Source organism: Symphalangus syndactylus, chromosome 5 (assembly GCF_028878055.3).
Source record: "Symphalangus syndactylus isolate Jambi chromosome 5, NHGRI_mSymSyn1-v2.1_pri, whole genome shotgun sequence".
Lineage (NCBI taxonomy): Eukaryota > Metazoa > Chordata > Mammalia > Primates > Hylobatidae > Symphalangus > Symphalangus syndactylus.
The window spans coordinates 66,707,492-66,728,985 of record NC_072427.2 but is presented as its reverse complement, the minus strand read 5'-3'; the positions used below and the strand labels follow the sequence as shown (position 1 = coordinate 66,728,985).

General features: G+C 40.3%; 1 protein-coding gene across 33 annotated transcripts in view; it reads right to left on the bottom strand.

The window, feature by feature from the left end:
• MGA (MAX dimerization protein MGA) overlaps window positions 1–21,494 on the bottom strand; it is a 165,690-nt gene that overhangs the window by 15,893 nt on the left and 128,303 nt on the right. For 16 of the 33 annotated variants that reach the window (XM_063639163.1, XM_063639165.1, XM_055278815.2 and 13 more), the window contains 6 exons: window positions 19,166–19,238; window positions 17,062–17,579; window positions 13,569–13,866; window positions 10,603–11,229; window positions 4,988–5,278; window positions 3,301–4,811 (listed from right to left, as the gene is read on the bottom strand). In XM_063639163.1, coding sequence (XP_063495233.1) covers window positions 3,301–4,811; window positions 4,988–5,278; window positions 10,603–11,229; window positions 13,569–13,866; window positions 17,062–17,579; window positions 19,166–19,238 — 3,318 coding nt within the window. Of the gene's footprint in view, window positions 1–3,300; window positions 4,812–4,987; window positions 5,279–10,602; window positions 11,230–13,568; window positions 13,867–17,061; window positions 17,580–19,165; window positions 19,239–21,494 lie in introns of those variants that run through there. The other 17 variants (XM_063639172.1, XM_063639174.1, XM_055278819.2 and 14 more) reach the window with 12 other exon arrangements.

The following is a 21,494-nucleotide window of genomic DNA, read 5'->3' as shown; positions in this document are numbered from 1 at the left end:
ATAAAAAATAAACAGACATAATTAAACTTAACAGCATCCTCAAAGGACTGCATTGATGCTTCAGTGTTATTTCTAGTGGACAAAATTCAGGCACAAATATATTAAGGTTTCATAAATCTTAAGATTAAATAACAGTAAAATGAAATTTGGTGAAAGAAATATTGAAAGGAGAAAAATTCAAGTGCCACTTTAAGGGGGCTTCATGACCAACATCCTATCAGATGCCCACAAATCAACACACATTAGCATACACAGGCAGGTATGGAAATAGGATACGGCCCAGTCCTGCAACTCTCTCAACCTCACAAAATGAGAGCTTGTAAGGAATTTCAGGTTTCAAAAAAGCCCAGTATTGCTGTATTTCCTTATCATACCAAAAAAGGAGTCAAAGTGTTTACTGAGCACCTGTCACAGAAACTTGCTAAATATTTCATGTAACACTAGAGTTATACGGATATATGGGATAAGCAGATCTTTTTAAGTCCACCTTTACAAACAGTGTTTACTTGCAACATTTCTGTGCCCCCTCAAAAAAAAAAAAAGTGTTTACTATGCCAGAAACATAGTAAACGAGCCCGCCTCCCAGGCTCAAACGATTCTCCTGCTTCAGCCTCCTGAGTAGTTGGGACTCTAGGACTGTGCCATCACACCTGGCTAATTTTTGTATTGTTAGTAGAGACAGGGTTTCACCATGTTAGCCAGGATGGTCTCGATCTCCTGACCTCGTAATCCACATGCCTCAGCCTCCCAAAGTGCTAGGATTACAGGCGAGAGCTACAGCGCCCAGCATAACCGCAGTATTTCTAAATAATATCCAGTGACTTCCACAAGGAAGATTTAAATTAAAGAAGCTATTCACAACTTCCCTCACAGTATTCCAATGCTAATCATAAAGGTAACATAGGTGTGAGATGTGCAAATAAAAACAATGTAGACTTTAGATTTTAGAGATCACTTAATATGACCTTTAAAAAAAAAAGTCAGTATTAACTTGTTCGATTGTCAAATTCCCTATTAATACATTCAAGCAATGCCTCCCTGTATGATTAAGATACTTCAGGCCGGGCGCAGCAGCTCATGCCTATAATCCCAGCACTTTGGGAGGCCAACGTGGGTGGATCACCTGAGGTCAGGAGTTCGAGACCAGCCTGGCCAATATGGTGAAACCCCGTCTTTATTAAAAAAATACAAAAATTAGCTGGGCATGGTGGTGCCCACCTGTAATCCCAAGCTACTCGGGAGGCTGGGACAGAAGAATCACTTGAACCGAGGAGGCAGAGGATGCAGTGAGCCGAGATGGCACCACTGCACTCCAGCCTGGGCGACAAAGCAAGACTCTGTTAAAAAAAAAAAAACTTTAAAGGTTCTATTATGTTAGTTCCGCTAATAGTAATAGTTTTCACTGGTTTTAAAGTTGAACTGTTTTTTGGTCTCATGTTAACTTGGGCTGACTTACAGTGTGAGACTACAAAAAACACAAAAAAGTCAGCAATATAACTCCTAAAGTCAATGAATTTACATCCATTCTTGAAAAAGATTAGGCTATGGAGAGAAAGTATAAGTCAAATGAATATAGAATCATACAATTTTAGAGCAAGATCCTCCTTTATAAATGACACAATGGAGGTACTGAAATAACCAATGTAAGAACATTAAGACCACAGCCTGGCCCAGATGGTGAAACCCCATCTCTACTTAAATACAAAAATTAGTTGGGTGCAGTGGCGGGCTCCTGTAATCTCAGCTACTCGGGAAGCTGAGGCAGGAGAATTGCTCGAGCCCCGGAGGTGGAGGTTGCAGCGAGTCGAGTTCACACCACTGCACTCCAGCATGGGTGACAGAGTAAGACTCCGTCTCTAAAATAAAATATTTCAACATTTTAGATTTTTAAAACAGTAATCTTTTTATTTTATGTGCACAAAGCAGTTAAGCAATAACAGAAAAGGACCAGGTAACACAGAGGCAGAATGAATCTCAAGGAAGTGCGATTCTAAAACAAGCAGTTGTATGACAATCAGTGCAGATGGCTGTCATCTGCTCCTGAAGAGCAGGACACAGTTTAGATTTTAGGGCACTCCACGGGCAGCTGGTTATGATCTCCCCATGTTTTACATCAGACCTTATGTCAGGGGTCAGCAAACCATAGCCCATTAACTTCTTCTTTTTAATAAGCTTTTCTTTTTTTTTTAACCCGAGACAGAGTTTTGTTCTTGTCGCCCAGGCTGGAGTACAATGGCGCAATCTGTGCTCACTGCAACCTCCACCTCCCAGGTTCAAGCGATTCTCCTGCCTCAGCCTTCTGAGTAATGGGATTATAGGCACCCGCCACCACACCTGGCTAATTTTTTGTATTTTTAGTAGAGACGGGGTTTTGTCATGTTGGCCAGACTAGTCTCAAACTCCTGACATCAGGTGATCCACCCACCTCGGCCTCCCAAAGTGCTGGGGTTATGGGTGTGAGCCACCGCACCTGGCCTTTTTTACTAAAGTTGTAATGGAATACAGCTGCTTTTATACTACAACAGCAGTCAATTAGTTGCAACAGAGAGCCATCTAGCTCTCTGCAAAGTCTAAAACTATTTACTATCTGGCCTTTTACAGAAAACGTTTGTACAACTCCTGCACTGTATCAATACCTGACAGTTACTTATTTCAGTAAATACAACAACCCTAAATAGGAATCCTATAAAAACACTTCAGGAAAATAATAAAAACAGGCCATAAAGCTCATATTACAAAGGACGATGACCAAAGTCTAGAATATAAATTCCAGAGACTAAATATTTAATTTTTGGAAATAAAAGCAACTCAAGGCAAAATGGTATTAGAATATGATGGTATTTTCCAGTTTTTTTCCAAAAACAAAAACATCTCTCTATATGCAAGTGAATAAGTTCTCCTCCAGTTCTAAGGTCACCCATTCCCAGTTTCTGATTAACATCTACCAGAGAAGCTACAACCACCTCACATAGAAAACGTCATAGAAATTGACTGAGATCAAATGGGAGTAGTGGTTTCGGGATTTTAAAAATCTAACTCGGTAGGGACTCTCAAGCACCTATCCCCCAAATGCTTAAGCCAGCATTCCCATAAAACCAGACAAGTCTCAAAGAATAAAAGCTCAATAAATGATGACTGATTGACACAGTCTAAAAAACTACTAAGCCATTTAAGTCATAATCTAAACCTAGGCATCCAATTAAATGTATTATGCCTTAGTGATCTTCTGAAAAAGCTTCTGTCTCTAATAAATCATTTAAATCCTTTAGGTTTCAGTCACAACAAAAATGGGCTCACCACCTTTTCTACATCATCAACCTCCTCACTCTGGTAGTCAGAAACAACATCCACAATTTCGTCAATAGAATCATCGGTTTTCTCATTATCATCTTCGTCATCTTCTTCCAAATCCAAAACAGTGAAGTCAGCATTGCTTCTCCCACCCTTCTTCTCTTGCTTTGGTTGTATCTGTTCTCCAGGTAGCAGTAAGTGACCCTGAAAATGTCCATTCCCTCTGCTGCTTTTTGCAGCTCTCCTAGGAACAATGGAGAAGGCTGAAGGATTAGAAATCCTACTCCAAGAATCACATTCAGTTTTCAAAACTCTGGCATCTTCAGTAATTCCACTTTTTCCAAGTAAGTCAGAGATGCCTTGTTCTTGTTGAAACACATCTGAATTTTCCTGACATGTCTTTATTTCTTTAATTAACTGCTCGTCTGCCTCTTTCTTACATTCCTGTGAAGCTCCAACACATTGCCTGGTTAAGGGGCCCTTCAGATGTTTTCTCCATCTTTCCCTAATACTGTCTTTCTCCAGAGAGTCTCCACATTCCTTCTCTTTGGCCTCTGGCTGTAGATTACATTGCTGCTCCATAACTTTGCTTCCTGACAATTCAAATTTACTTTCTTCCTTAAAGGTGACTGGAAATTCACTTGAGTTTTCTTCCGGATTGTCGAATCCTTTCTGCTGTTCCACCTTCACATCACCAAGTTTTTGATGCTGTACTTTACTTAAATTTTGGACTGTCTTATTACTGGCTTTTTCAGAAATGTTCCTAACTTCTAGAACAGCCACTTTTTCTTTGGAACTCTTACGATTCCTAGCCCCATATTCTTCATTAACATCTTTAAAGTCTTGATCTGTATGTGACCCAGTGATACAGGAATGCTCAGATGGTTTGACAGTTGCAGAACCTTCTTCTGGAAGGGATTCTTCATCCAAATGATCACCCCTATCTTCCAAGGAATCATTCAGAGTTTCTTCTGAGGTAGCAGCTCCTGAGTTTTGTTTTATTATATTAGCCTCAGGGTCTACAGCCTCTCCTTCTGACTGTAGAACCTTCTTCGTTTCTTGCTCTCTTTTTATTGAGTTTGTTTCATCTTTCTGGTCTGGACTCTGAGATTCTCTCTTCATCTGAAGGGAAGCAACATGTTGAAGAATGGAGCTAGGAACAGGCTTTTGTCCTGGGAGCTGTAACAAGGCAAAACTACCAGACTGGAGAGGAATAAGACTGGCTGTACCAACAGGCTGTCCTCCTGAACTATAGGTTATTTTGGTTTCAGAGCCTGTTTTACTTGCAAAGCTTTGTGGTTCAGGAGGAGAAATCCTCAGGGTCAATGTACCAGCCTGAGACACAAAACTAGCTCCAGAGGAAAGCAATGATGGTGCCTGAGTGATAACATTCACTGCTGAAGAAGACCCAACAGCTTGGATTACAGGATTCATGACAGAGAAAGCAGAGGATGAAGTGGAAGATGGCGGAGTCTCAGAGGGTTTGGAAGGAGCAGGTAACCGGATTCCCATCACAGACCCTGGTTTAAAAAATAAGAGAGAAATTTTTAAAACATGACTGCCCATATCAAGCTTCCAATGTTTACTTTTTGGAAAAGTAACTCTTTAGAGATGAAGAAAAACAATCTTGTGTATTAACATACCATATGGCCAAGTGATTCAACAAAAGAAAAGTTCATGAAAAAGAACTTCATACCTGGGTTCCGAAACATGACAGGCTGTAAGTTGGGCTGGGTATTAGAGCCTCGAAGCTGATGCAAAGGTAGAAGCTGGACAATCTGCCCATTAGGGTGCCTGAATAGGTTCATTCCACTTGGACTCCTAACAGGCTGCAAGACCATCCGATGTCCCTGAAGTTGTGTGTTTGAGACAGGTCTAAGAGTAGGAGAACCCTGCTGCACTGGAATCAACAACAATCGAGGTCCAGCACGTTTCACTGTGTTAGGAGAGACCTGTGGAGTAGCCACTGGAATTTGAGCAGCATTTTCTGAAAAACAGGAAATAGAAACATAGTACCCAAATTCCCCTTTAACACATGTAGAAGAAAAAGTATTCATAATATTTTTTAAGACACAGTCTCGCTTTGTTGCTCAGGCTGGAGCGCAATGACACAATCTCGACTGACTACAACCTCCGCCCCTCCCTAGTTCAAGCGATTCTCCCACTTCAGCATACCGAGTAGCTGCGACTACAGGTGTGCACAAGCACACCTGGCTTATTTCGGTATTTTGGGGTAGAGACAGGGTTTCACCATGTTGGCCAGGCTGGTCTCAAACCCCTGACCTCAAGTGCTGCCCTCCTCAGCCTCCCAAAGTGCTAAGATTACAGGCGTGAGCCACCGCGCCCAGTCTATTTTTTTTCTTTTTTTAAGAGACAGGGTTGCACTTGTCACCTTCAGTGCAGTGGCTCAATCATAGCTCACTGCAGTCTCAAACTCCTGGGCTCAAGAGATCCTCCTGCCTCAGCCTTCCAAGTAACTGGGACTACAGGGATGTGTCACTACACCTGGCTAATTATGTTATTCTTTGCAGAGACAGGGTCTTGCTTTGTTGCTCAAGCTAGTCTCAAACTCCTGGCCTCAAGTGATCCTGCCATCTCGGCCTTCCAAAGTGCTGGGACTGCAGCCATGAGCCACCATGCCCAGTCATTAAGGCACAGAATCTGACCTTGCTGCAAATAACTTCTAATTTGGATTATAAAGTTGCTGAAATTCTGTAGTTTCATAATACACCATTTATGGCGGAGAACAGCCAGACATTATGGAGTTTTACATTTAGAATGGTAAAAAATAGAGTATCAATTGTCAAGAGGCACATTTAAAGAGATAATACTTTTGCCTAAAGAAAAACATGGTTATCTCTCTAAATCTGGATTCCTGTTAAAGAGATCATTCATGATAAAATTATGCTTCAATTTTATTCTTTTGAGACAGGATCGCACTCTGTCGCCCAGGCTAGAGTGCAGTGGTGCGATCACAGCTCACTGCCGCCTCGAACTCCCAGGCTCAGCCTCCCAAGTAGCTGGGACCACAGGTGTACGCTTTTTTTTTTTTTTTTTTTGTAGAGATGGAGTTTGCTATGTTGCCCAAGCTGGTCTTAAACTCCTGGGGCTCAAGCAATCCTCCTGCCTTGGCCTCCTAAAATGTTGGGATTATAGGTATGAGCCAATGTGCCTGGCCTCTTCTTTATTTTTTTTTAAATAAAATCCAGATTCTGCACAATTTAACTTTAAAATTAAAGCTCATAACACTTACTAGAGTTATGACTGAATTTCTAAGCTTATACCACCTGAGGAAGATAAAGAACTAAAAATCCTTGGTTTATAAAGGGCTTTTTGGTTTTTAAAATTCACTAACAAATATGCAAAGCTTAAAGGTTTGTGGGAATTATTTTTCAGAAGGAAAAAATTACATAAGCTCCCCAAAATAGAATGAAATTAAGAGACATCAAAGAAGCAGGGAAATAAACCTGGCTTAGAAAAGGCAAAAGATATTTTTAAAACAAAAAGCAGAAATTTAATGCAGAAGATGTGAATTAATAGAGATTTCAAACCATTAACAGTACTTAAAGATGCCCTTTACTGATTGGAAGAGATATTTCGAAATACTAAAGACATAGGAAAAAACAGTATGAGCAATCTAGATTTTTTTTTAGATCGGAGAGATAAAGAGGTAGGAATCATGGTTAACAGTAAGCATAAATGAAACTGGTCTAACATTACTATTCAAATTGGTGAGCTTATTTAACATTAATAAATAAAAATTGGTAGGCTTATTTAACATTAATAAATAAAACTTTAAAAGTTTGCTACTGAAAAGAAAAAAAAATCAAACAAATGAAACAAAACAAAGACTTTAGCTTAACATGTGATTTTCTATCAAACAGGCACTCTGCCCACACAAAAAAATATCAAATTTCGAAAAGAAAGTCATGGTCATAACATTTAGATGAAAAATTATATAGAAAATCAAAGACTACTCTTAAAAATTAAATAAAACACAAAGACCAAAGTGTTCATGAAAATAATCGTGTGCAATTTAAACAAAAAATATTCATCTACCTTTTTTTTTTTTTTTGGAGATGGATTCTCGCTCTGTTGCCCAGGCTGGAGTGCAATGGCAAGATCTCAGCTCACTGAAACCTCCGCCTCCTGGGTTCAAGCAAGTCTCCTGCCTCAGCCTCCACAGTAACTGGGATTACAGGCATGCAACCACCACATCCGACTAATTTTTTTTGTATTTTTAGTAGAGACAGGGTTTCGCCATGTTGGCCAGGCTGGTCTTAAACTCCTGACCTCAAGTGATCCATCTGCCTCAGCCTCCCAAAGTGCTGGGATTACAGGCATCAGCTACTGTGCCCGGCCATATTAATCCATCTTGCGTGAATTAAGAAACAAGTATGTTAATGCATTCTTAATTTTTCAACTTTTTTCTTCAAATTAACTTTTAGAGAGTGATTCAAAAACATTCAGAGAATGAAAGCAATCTTTAATATACACACTAAATATGTGATGGTTTACTTAAATGTGTGCAAGGGAAAGGAAGGTAAAGAGAAAAAGGAGAAAAATCAAATTTTAAAAGCACAGATATCAAAGTGCCAACAGGGGATCCTCTTTATAAATAGAGAAAAAAAGTACACACACTTCCTTAAGTAGCAGTTACCTGAGTCAGGTCTATTTATTTTAAAAGATTAGAAAACTTGTTAAATGTTAGTGTTTCCTGGCAAGATGCAGTGGCTCATGCCTGTAATCCCAGCACTTTGTGGGGCCAAGATTCAAGGACTGCTTGAGCCCAGGAGTTCAAGACCAGCCTGGACAACATAGCGAGACACTGCCTCTACTGAAAATCAAAAAAATTAACCAGGTATGGTGGCACAGGCCTATGATCCCAGCTACTTGGGAGACTGAAATGGGAGGATCACTTGAGCCTGAGATATCTAGGCTGCAGGGAGCCATGACCATGTCACTACACTCCAACCTGGATGACAGGGCAAGACCCTGTCTGTCTCTCTCTCTATATATATATATATATGTATTTTTTTTTAATAAAAATACATTTTTATTAAAAACATATCTACATGTTTTTCCTCAAATGGTATTATAGAAGATACTTCATGTACAGTCTTTGATAATATATCTCTAATGTTACTCTAGTATTTTCTAGCTTTCTTCTTTAAAAAAAAGACATCAAAGCCATGTGCTCAGAATATATAGTAGCTAACAGGAATTTAATTTTTTTATTATTATAGTTTCCACTATATTTCTTTATAGGGTTAATCTCTATTATGCCGAGTAATGCTGGTTTCCAATTAATGCTGTCTCTTTTAAAAACACATTTACAGCCGGGAGCTGTGGCTCGCGCCTATAATAATCCTAGCACTTTGGGAGGCCAAGGCAGGCGGATCATGAGGTCAAGAGTTCGAGACAAGCCTGGTCAACATGTTGAAACTCCGTCTCTACTAAAAATATAATATACACCACTGCGTGGTGGCAGGCACCTGTAATCCCAGCTACTCGGGAGGCTGAGGCAGGAGAACCACTTGAACCTGGGAGGCGGAGGTTGCAGTGAGCTGAGATGGCGCCACTGCACTCCAGCCTGGGCAACAGAGCGAGACTCCGTCTCAATAAATAAATAAATAAACAAACACACACACATTTACAAATAAAAAAGCAGTTGATTAAAATAAAAATACTAGGTAGGTGACAGTACAGATGGGACTCAGCAAAATATGTGAATGCATATCCCAAATAACCGAAGTCTGAGAAACAACAGAACTACAGAACAATAAACTACTATATTGTTTCATGAAAGAATTAAGAGTACACAAAAAGGCTGGAATCCATATGGTTTAGAAGACATTATCTGCTAAAATATAACAGATATGCACCTTGAGATTCAATAGGAAATCAAAGTAGCTTCACTAACAACTTCACTCCCAAAATTATGTATCAGACTAATCATGATTTACGGGCTTATTTATAGGAAGAAGCACAAGACAGACACATTTAATATTGTGATTCACAAGCCGGACGCGGTGGCTCACGCCTGTAATCCCAGCACTTTGGGAGGCCGAGGTGGGCAGATCACGGAGACTGAGACCAGCCTGACCAAAATGGAGAAACTCTGTCTCTACTGAAAATACAAAAAATTAGCCGGACATGGTGGCATGCGCCTGTAGTCCCAGCTACTCAGGAGGCTGCAGCAGGAGAATCGTGTGAACCCAGGAGGCAGAGGTTGCAATGAGCTGAGATCCTGCCATTGTACTCTAGCCTGGGCAACAGAGCAAGACCCCATCTCAATATATATAGATTCACTATTCCCTTCAACAGAACTTCAACTTACAAACTAACTCCCAGTCTCTTCTTCCATAAAAGACAGAGAGGAATTTGGACCACATCACTAAATGCAAAAATATTTAAGAGAAAAACATCAATAACCAAGACAGAATTGCTATTGGGTAATTATTTCCCCTCAAATCCTGCAAAGTCTCTTGCTCTTTCCCATATTAGTTCCTCTATGAGTAGATTAAAAGAACCACTTACTTTAGCTAGTTGCATCTAGATATAAAAACTACACAAAGTGTAGGATATTCCTATTTCAAATTCACTCAACCTGAGCCAATAAAAGAAATATTTTAACTAAAAAGTTTATAAAAATATTAGAGCCCTAAACAAATATGCCTCCTTGTTTCTATTTCAATCAGTTCATGTCCAGCAATTAAATAGGTGCTGATTCATTAGTGATTTTTACTAGACAAAAGGAGATGAAGTCTGCTCATCTGTCTCTAATTAAAAAGCAGCACCCCGCCCCCCTACCCCACAAAAGGAACACCTGCATTTGGGGCTCCCTCCTCAAAGATGTACACCCCTAGCTCTCAGCACACAGGTCATGTTTCCTCCCATGCCCATCTTAGTGGCTCAGAGCTCCAGTCTTACCTGCACTACTTCAGTATCCTTCAGCCACCACTTCCATTTTAATGTTTTTGAGTATTTTGAGTCGCAATCTCCAGCTCCACTAAACTATCAGTCAAGATAGTTCAAGTTATCTCTCAAGGTTATCAGTTATTGTTATTAATGTTCTGCTTATAAAACTGCATATATTTTCAGTGATTTATCCCAATCCCGTATTAACCATGAGCTCTATTAATTTTAGTGTTCAGTTTTGCAGCATGCAGGTTTTCAGGAATACATGTATCATGTTACAATAGAAATACCTATACTGTTATCCTGATATATCTATAATCCTATCACAACCACAAAGTTATATAAATAGGTGTACAGTAATAAAGCAGCTAAGTAACATCTAGGCCTTACCTGGTCTCTGGCTCACTGGTGGACTCCCATTAATTCCTGAAAGTATAATAGGAACAGAGCCCAGAGATGAAGTTGGTGTGGTCACCATGGAGGAAGATGCAGCTGCAGTCACCACGACTAAGGAGGTGGAAGCAGTGGAAGCAACAGGAAGAGTTATGGTTGGAGGAGATGCTACCAAAGACTTAGGAAAAGTAACTGAAGCCACAGGGGTAGTTATCCCAGTGGTTTTGGTAAGGTTCACAGTGGCTGTAGACTGGGTAGATGTTACAGGGGTGCTGGTATTAGTTTCAGAGACCTCAACAACCCCTGTAGTGGTGGCACCAGAAGAATAAGTAGTTTCTTTAGTTTCCACGTCAGAAATAGCAGTCATAGGTGTCACAGCAGTAACATTTTCTAAAAACACTTGAGGGGTGGTAGTAGTGACAGCAGCAGTCACAGGGCTGCACACCTGAACTGGCTCAGAAGAAACCACAGGTGTGACGACCATTACTGGAGAAGGTCTGATACTGAACTTCTGTGTCCCTGCCAGGGTTTGGGGTGTGCTAACTCCAGGTATCTTCTGCTGCAAGGCTCCAACTTTACTCATCACAAACTGTGTGAACACACCACCAGGAGAGGGTCGAGCCGCTGCAAATAGAAATTTGCAGGTCAAAAATCTTCAGTTCTCATATTTTATCCTCTTAGTGACTGTGCTTACCGACATTTATTGTGCACCACTGGGTCAATTTCTTACAGGTACTACCTACCTGCATTATTTGTGCCAATTTCTTTTTTTTCGAGACGGAGTTTCTTTCTTGTTGCCCAGGCTAGAGTGCAATGGCACAATCTCGGCTCACTGCAACCAGAGTCTCCCGGGTTCACGCAATTCTCCTGCCTCAGCCTTCCCGAGTAGCTGGGATTACAGGCATGTGTCACCAAACTCGGCTAATTTTTGTATTTTTAGTAGAGACAGGGTTTCTCCATGTTGGTCAGGCTGGTCTTGAACTCCCGACCTCAGGTGATCTGCCTGCCTCCGGCCTCCAAAAGTGCTGGGATTACAGGTGTGAGCCACCACACCCAGCATCTGAGCTAATTTCTACTCTCAGAAATCAAATGCTTCCCTTGACCAAAAACAAACCTCAGTTCTAACAAGAAAGGGATTAAAATTGAGTGTTCCAGGCCAGACACAGTGACTCACACCTGTAATCCCAGCACTTTGGGAGGCTGAGGCAGGCAGATCACGAGGTCAGGAGTTCGACACCAGCCTGGCCAACACGGTGAAACCCCGTCTCTACTAAAAATACAAAAATTACCTGGGCATGGTGGCACGTGGCTATAATCCCAGCTACTCAGGAGGCTGAGGCAGGAGAATGGTTTGAACCCAGGAGGTGGATGCTGCAGTGAAACGAGATAGTGCCACTGCACTCCAGCCTGGGAGACAGGGCAAGACTCCGTCTTGAAAGAAAAATTAAAAAATTAAATAGATTGTTCCTACTAAAATTCTTTTGACTGTGCAATATATTCAAACTGTCAGGATACTAAAAAGACAATACAGTAGCAAAAACTTCATCACCTAAAACAGATAAAAGAAAATGAGAGGGTTTGTTTCCCCCAAGTTCTAATGTAAAAACTTGTTTCTACCATTTCCTCCGGTCTGAGCACTCTCACCTCTTTACAGCTGTGCTATTATGAGATGCTTACGTATTACATATTCCTAAAATATATAAAGACATTTCTCAAAACAGATCAGGATAGGATTGCTTGTTTTATTCCCCTTAATCACAACTGAAGCTGCTTTAATAAAAGGTAAAATAGATTCTTTTTTTTTTTTTTTTTTTTTTTTTGAGATGGAGTCTCGCTGTCACCAGGCTGGAGTGCAGTGGCACGATTTCAGATTACTGCAACCTCTGCCTCCCAGGTTCAAGTGATTCTCCTGCCTCAGCCTCCCGAGTAGCTGGGACTACAGGCGCATGCCACCACTCCTGGCTAATTTTTGTATTTTTAGTAGAGATGGGGTTTCACCATGTTGGCCAGGATGGTCTCTATCTCTTGACCTCGTGATCCGCCCACCTTGGCCTCCCAAAGTGCTGGGATTACAGGCGTGAGCCACCGCGCCCAGCCAAAATAGGTTCTTTTTAAGGCAAACAATAAATATCTTCTATCTTCACACAACTCTAACCATTCAGCCAGAGATTTCAATTGATACTCTTACTTAACATTCCTAACAGATTTGAAACAACAAGAAGAGGAATTCAATAAACCAACTATAGATACTCTCAATGCTAAAACACAAATGCTTCAAAAAGGTAATTTATTACAGACTTCAGCATTTAAGTGTTAAGGAAAAGAGAGATTTTCATTCATAGAACAGAGATGAATGGAATAAATCAACACTTCCAAAATTGTATTTATAGGAGCTTTCCACTTTAAGCCTATACTACTTATACCACTAGCTTTTGCTAGCTCCTTGGTTTCATAAGTTTAAGAAATATCAATAGAAGCATTTACATAGCACCAGCAAGAGTTCAACAAGATGCCAAAAACACCAGTCCTCATAGGAAAATAGTAAACTATTTTTAATTTAGTAAAATATTTTAGTAAATAATTTAGTATAATAGTAAACTATTTTTAAATGTCTTCCCTTTTTAGAAACAAAATTAAAATCCTAAGTCTTTTCTACATTAATAACAACCAGTCTAAAAACCTTAAAAATAACTGTAAAACTTGCCTTCAGGTCACTGTTATTAAAAAATAAAAAATATATATAAAACAAAGAAAATAACCATAAAACAACTCAATTCATCTAATATTGCAGGTTATCAGAAGTTAACCCCAAACAATCAAAAAAGTCCAGGCAAGACAGACAACAAGAATAAGAATAATGCCAAAATACATATTTCTCTAATTTTTACAACCTCCATACCTGTACCCACTGTCCCACCACCAAGTCATAGGCCTTTCCAAACCATATGTACACCCCAACTTACCAATTGGCCGTTTTGCTGGGACAAACGCCTTCAGATTCTTCCCAGGGCGATTTGTTGCAGTGCCAGAGGAGGATGCCATTTTGGAATTGGATGTTGAAGGCAACAGGGTACGTGGTTTCCTGGATGCAGCCACCTTGGCATTGGATGCTACCTTGGAGATGACAGTACTGAGGGTTGAGAGGTCCAGGACTGAGGGTCGCAACCTGCCTGTGATATAAGCAGCTAGCCTATTGGCTGGATGCAATGCCCCCATCTGTCCCAATAGCAACTTAGCCTGCGGGTAACTCTTACCATTAACCTGAAACAAGTGGCAAAGAGAAATTCTGTAAAGATAAAATTCTCTTGCTAACTCCTCTCCCTTGACAGGGGCTTCATTTTTACAAGTTTTCATAAGTCTATTTTTCAGATTTAAAAGGGAAAAAGAAGTAGACTTTTTCCATTTAGAATAATCTGAGTAATCAGGAGGTAGAAAAATGCTGCCATCTGATATTCTGAACTAATCTCATCTCCTTCATATTGTAGTTTGAAAATAGAGAATCAGAAACTCAACATTTCTGCATCCTAGTTATGTGAAAGTTACCATCAAATCCAAACAACTAGAATTATCCAACTGTTTTCCTTGTAAATAAGCCATTCTGGTTAAGCTATTAACCTCATTAGCAAAAATGAGTGTCCCACAGAATCTCTCTGATAAGACCAGAGAGACATAATGAAGCTCTCACACAAGGGTCCTTTCAAGCATCCTTCATATTCGAAAAATTTAAGTGAAATCTACTTTAAGTTATAAGACAATCATTGTTGCAATAACCTAAGCCACAATTACCTCACAGTTTCTCATTTTCAAAAAGCCTAGCTTTGAAAATACTATTTTCATCTCTTAGATAAAACATGGGTTCAAACTGAATGTTGGTAGAAACTCATTCTTATTCTAGACATAATTAACTAAACAGTCAGACGAAAGTGAACCAACAAATGAAGTAAAGATCCCCTCTGCTGCCTGAGTTTATCAGACTGCCCATCATGGGTACCAGCACAGTTGTTTTTTGTGGGGGTTGATTTCTTTTCTTTTTTTTAAAGAAAGAAAACAAAAACTTCCCAAGTCTCTACCCATGTTCTCTAGGTCATATTGCCAGGCAACTCTAGAGAAGATAACCTTTTCTGTATTTCCTTTTCACCATTTAAAAATCGGGGGTTGGGGGAGATGGAGTGACGTAGAATCTACTCTCTAATAGGGAACTGATGAGGAGACTAGCTACAGCAAGCAACTCCATCTTCAGAGACACAAAATTACTCTTTGCTACTTTGGTTAAATTGTGATTATTCCCACAGAGATCAAGAATATCTCTGCCTTGAGTTTGGTACAAAGAATGTGATCATACCCTCTGAAAGTAAACTTTACTGTAACTTTTCAGGCTTATGGAAATAGGTCAGATACCCCTCCCGGATCCCTTGGGACTGCGCTGAAGCCTACTCTGTAGCTTCCCCAAAGTTTACAAAGTTTACAGTTGCCTGACTGCTTATGCAGACACATTCTATGGTGGCCTTGTGAGTCCTGGGCAGAAGAGAACAGAAAATTTCCATGCTTGTATTTTAGGGAGTCTGGTCTCACTAGAAATTGTATCAAGCAAACCTCTGTTTTCAAAGTGTCAATCAATAAATAAGGTAGAGAAAATACTGTCCTCCTCATCAAAAGTATAAGAAATATCAACAGAAGCATGTACATAGCATGCACAACAGTAAACTGCAATAAAAAGTTTTTAATTAAGTAGATCAATCATATTAATATTATTTTCTCTTTTGAGATGGAGTCTTGCTCTGTCGCCCAGGCTGGAATGCAGTGGGGCGATCTCGGCTCACTGCAACCTCTGCCTCCCGGGTTCAGGCGATTCTCCTGCCTCAGCCTCCTAGCTGGGATTACAGGCACACGCCACCATGCCCGGCTAATTTTTGTATTTTTAGTAGAGATGGGGTTTCACCACATTGGTCAGGCTGGTCTTGAACTCCTGACCTCATGATCTACCCGCCTTCACCTCCCAAAGTGCTGGGATTACAGGCGTGAACCACCAAGCCCAGCCTATATCAATCATATTATTAATGGAGAAGTCCTTAGTGACTTAGAAGCAGCCAATCTAATGAAAGTCAAGTTAACCTTGCAATAATATCACACTTCCACACATTTGCTACTCTAATATAAAAGTGCATTTTTTTTTTTTGAGACACTCTCCCTCTGTTGTCCAAGCTGGAATACAGTGGCACAATCTCAGCTCACTGCAACCTCCACTTCTCAGGTTCAAATGATTCTCCTGCCTCAGCCTCCCAAGAAGCTGGGATTACAGGCACACGCCACCACGCCGGGCTCACTTTTTTATTTTTAGTAGAAATGAGGTTTTGCCATGTTGGCCAGGCTAGTCTCAAACTCCTTGCCTCAGGTGATCCACCGCCTTGGCTTCCCAAAGTGCTGGGATTACAGGCGTGAGCCACTGCGCTCAGCTAGAAAAACCTTTTTTGAATATGACATTAACTCAGAACGTCTCTTTTCAAATTTTCTATATGCTAATATGATTTTACTAATACAACCTGTGTGAATTACTAAATATCAAGGATAAAGGTATTTGTCCTACAACAATTACACTGACAAAACCCCTACGAACCAAATAAAGAAAAAATATAATTAAGTAAATATGGCTCAATTTTTACTCTTGTATTTAAATAACACCTTACTAAATTAAAATGTTCAGCCGTGCATGGTGGCTCACCCCTGTAATCCTAGCAATTTGGGAGGCCAAGGTGGGTGGATCACCTGATCTCAGAAGTTTAAGACCAGCCTGGACAACATGGTGAAACCCCGTCTCTACTTAAAAAAACAAACCAACAAAAAAAAAAAAAACGCACACAAACACAAAATTAGCCAGGTGTGGTGTCACATGCCTGTAATCCCAGCTACTTGGGAGGCTGAGACACAAAGAATCGCTTGAACCCAGGAGGCAGAGGTTGCTGTGAGCCAAGATTGCGCTAAATAAATAATAAATAAAAATTTTTAAAATTTTCCCCAAGTTTCTAAACATATATTGCCTATCTTTAAGTCAATTTCATCTTCCCCTTACAGCTACCGTTCTAACCATGGTTTTGTTTTGACACCTATCTGCTGATAATAAATTCCAAGAGCTAGACTGAATCCCTGATTATCCTTGCTTTATTGTCAAAGTATCACTAGAGCCCACAGGCAAAAAAGTTTATGAAGAGCAACTTTCTGGGAAGATTAGAAAGAAAATTAAAACTAATACAAGGCTCTACGTTTCTGTTTAAACGTGACAAAAATTCACTCTAGATATGCATCTAAACTAGGCCTATTACAAAAAGAGATAATAATTTTGTCACCCAGTTCCCAGGAAATGTCAAAATAAAGGATATCGGGACCATAACGGGCTCTGAAAAATCATGATACTACCTAGGTATACAAAGGTGCTATACCCAGATTAAAGATAATTCTCACCTGGATAAGCCCAGATGTACTTGAACTGGGTTTACGTTTATAGGCCACAAGCTTCCCTGCAGGAGAAAGCCCTGCATAAAAAGGCAGACCTTTGCCTCCATGTAATCTCTCCCTCACTGAATCCAGGGCATCTGTCTGCACAGGAGAGATATCCTCCATTTTCCCAGGGGACAATGGACCATCAGGAGTCTCTGATCCAGATTTCTCAGCCATATCATCTTGGTCTTGACATGATGGCATAGAGATTTTCACACGAGAAGAATAAACAGGAGGGTTCTTCTCACCCCGGCTCTTTCGCTGAGAAGCCAACTCAATGATGAAGCTGCCCACCTTAAGTGATTGTGGCATGCTGCTATTGATGTGCTGGGATAAGATGCTCAAAATCTTGTTCCGATCTTCCTCCCAGTTGCAGTCTGAGATGATCTCAATCAGTTTGGTGGGACCACCAGGTGACCTCTGATGCATATAAGAAGTAGAAGAGGATTCCCCTTCATTGCAGGAAGACTTCCAGCTCTTTTCTGATGAAAAATAATAATAAAAAATAAAAAGTTGAAAGATTATTTCTGCATCACAACATTTTGTATGAAACTCTGAAAAAAACTGTCACATTCTCATGTTCTTTCACAGTAGTAACTTAAAATGTATTAACTTTCACAATTTGGGAGTTTTCCAGGAAGAAAAAGTTCCAGAAAATAAGATTACAATAGTCCTCATTATCCTGCTGCCTGGGCTCTAACAGGGAGTTCCCTTAACACTGCTCTAAATGCCACAATTATTACATTAGAGTTAGCTTGCAAACAAACCATGACCTATAACCAAGGTTAAGCTTCATTGGTATAGGCTACTATTTTGCTATACATACAGGCAAAGTGAAACTACTTGCAAGATGCTTTGAAACATGCAAAGATTAGAGTCAATCCAAAAGAACAGCAAGAAAAATAGTATTCTGATTTTTTTTTTTTTTTTTTGAGACGGAGTCTAGCTCTGTCGCCGGGCTGGAGTGCAGTGGCGTGATAGCTCACTGCAACCTCTGCCTCTCAGGTTCAAGTGATTCTCCTGCCTCAGCCTCCCGAGTAGCTGAGACTACAGGCGCGTGCCACCATGCCCTGCTAATTTTTCTATTTTTAGTAGAGACGGGGTTTCACCATGTTGGCCAGGATGGTCTTGGATCTCTTGACCTCATGATCCACCTGCCTCGGCTTCCCAAAGTGCTGGGATTACAGGTGTGAGCCACTGCGCCCAGCTGTAGTATTCTGATTTTAAGTGCACTCTACCTCTAATTTCTACTGCAAATGCTTCTGAATTACTTCTGTGCTTCTAGATATGATTGCTCCATTTCTACACTGTATGCAGATCACTCAACTCCCCAAAGTATTCTTTCCATGGCAACATGTTGACTAGACATGTATTTCACTAGACTCCTGGATTTCTTTAGCACAGCTTCCCAGTGAGTGTACTCGTATGTCAAGGGCCCCCATAATCCTCTCAGGATGCTCACACTCTCAGGCAGGTTCCCTCCACCCTAGCAGCCTCCTCCACTTACCTCAATGTGCTATAGAAACATTATAATTATTTGTATGTACCATGACGTTTTTTAAGAAGTTAGGAAGCCCTGCTGCTTAAGTGTCAGAAGTCTCAGGAAGCATAACCAAAAACAAATTGGTAACCACCTGACCACTATCTGTCATCAAAGTAATTCTGACAGTAGCCTCTGCCGGTTAAATCACAGTCATATTCCTTCCTTTCTCCTTCTAGATTTCCCCAGAGGTGGCAGTGATGGAGGACCAAAGGCTAATGATGCCAATATTACTGGGGTTTGGAAAGAGGTTAAAAAAAAACTCACTGACCTCATCCTAAATGTCTCTTGCAACAACATGCTTTATCAACATGAATGAATTTTCTTTTATTTTTGAGAGCAGGAGTGTTAACAGACCAAATAATGGGAAAAAAAAACCTTTTACTTATTGTCCCTGTTTTTGGCATAAGTTTGAAACAGGGTAGGCAGACATATTCTGAATTGATGGTTTGGGTTTTCTCCCATTATTACTATAATCTAGACCTAAATAATTTTTATCAAATGTTAAGATTTAGTTTTCATTCTGACCTTGTAATTTATCAGAATCATCCTCCAAGTCACAGGTGAGTTGTTTTAAGGGCTGCTGTTCAGAATCAGGTTCCTGAAGGAGACAGTAACACAGAAATACTTTAACTTAACATACATTCAATACCCACAGAAACTTGGACACAAGCATTAAATCTCTCACAAAAGTTTAAATCATTAGAATGATTGAAATGTCAACAGCGTCAATCCACATGCACATCTACATTACTATCATATAAAACCCTGGGCAAAAACACGTAGTTTTGCTCCCTAATGTCCTTGATAATGACTGAGTCATCAAGAAAAAAATCCACATTGTACTTTATAGTAAAGAGGGAAACAAATTTACTGTTAAATGAAACAAACTACAGTTATTCAGAATATTCACCAATTGAGGCCAGTCTCGGTGGCTCATGCCTGTAATCCCAACATTCTGAGAGGCCAAGGTGGGAGGATCACTTGAGCCCAGGAGTTCAAAACCAGCCTGGCCAACATGGCAAAACCCCATCTATACAAAAAATACAAAAGCTTAGCCCCAAATGGTGGCACACACCTATAGTCCCAGTTAGTTGGGAGGCTGAGACAGCAGGATCGCTTGAGCTGAAGGTTGCAGTGAGCCCAGACCCCGCCACTGCACTTCAGCCTGGGTGACAGAGGGAGGCCCTATCTCGAAAAAAGAAAAAAGAAAAGAAGAGAAGAGAAGAGAAAAAAGAGAAAAGAGAAGAAAAGAAAAAAAAGAAAAGAAAACAAAAGAAAAGAAAATTTGCCAATGTGGAAAGATGCACAACTTAATAATTACAGATAAATTAATAAAACCAGAATTTTTAAAAATTACTCCAGGATCAGAAAGAATAATACTTTTTAATTTATCAAATCCTCTATTAACAGGCATTCTACCTCCAATTTCTCATTAGTAAGGACAATAGTGCACTGAACAGCTATATATATGCATCTGTTTGAGTAAACACACATACATGCACATATCTTTGTGCCTTCATGCTATGTACACTTACAATTTAGGGTCAAAAAGATATGCACATTTAAACTTTTCTGTTTTTGTCATTAACAAACTGCTGTTTAAAAGGAAAGTGCTGATTTATACCTTTAGTGGTTTTCTGGGGAGTCACCACTGATGTTGAGGTGGCAGTACAAGTGAAGGTGGAGCCCCTAGCCATCAGCTGAACCATGGAAAGGGAAGAGGTGTAGCCTAACTACAAGGGTAACTGGAATCAGAACTTATTCTTTAAATTATCTGTGAATGTGTGCCTCACTTTCTCATATAATCCTCCATGGGTTGGAAAGACCGCCACCTAGACTCTTTTATCATTCCACTTTCACTAATCAGGAGAGACTGCCCTCTTTCCTTAGTTGCAATTTTTTTTTAAGTCAAAGCAAGTTAAGAAAGTAGAGGAATAGGCTGGATATTGTGGCTTACGCCTGTAATCCAGCACTTTGGGAGGCCGAGGTGGGTGGACCACCTGAGGTCAGGAGTTCAAGACCAGCCTGGCCAACATGGTAAAACCACGTCTCCACTAAAGCATAGAAATTAGCCGGGCATGGTGGCACCCGCCTGTAATGCCAGCTACTCGGAAGGCTGAGACGGGAAAATCACTTGAACCCCAGAGATGGTGGTTGCAGTAAACCGAGATAGCGCCACTGCACTCCAGCCTGGGTGGCTGAGCGAGACTCCATCTTTTAAAAAAAAAAAGAAAAGTAGAGGAATAAAAAAATGGCTACTCCATAGACAGAACAGCCCTTAGTTCCAATTTTTAAAATCCTAGGAAAGGAGTCTGAATAGTTCATCTTGGATCAGACACCAGCCTTTGACCCAGAACACTATTGCCAAGGAGGCAAGAGCTGTAGGATAATGGCAGTTTCCATTTAATCTATGTAGTTAATGTATTAATAGCAGATTTTGGTCTGGGCAGATAATAACGAAAGCTAGTGTTTACAGGGTACTTAAAATGTACCAGGCACATGTTGACCTAAGCATTTTACATATATGTAGAATGTCTCCCTAGACAGGCCACAGAGGATAAACAGCACATTTAAATGAAGGACTAAAATACCTCCTACCTCACAGTAAGTAAGTGTTCACTTGGTTATCTAAAAATTTATCAGATCTTGCATTAGCAGAGGATATAACCATCTAGATAGCATTATGGTGGCTCAAGTAAATGACAGATTGAGTCTTTCAGGTGTCACAAGATATAATAAGGATAACAGGCCAGGCACGGTGGCTCACGTGGGTAATCTCAGCACTTTGGGAGGCTGAGGCGGGCGGATCATGAGGTCAGGAGATTGAGACCATCCTGGCTAACACAGTGAAACC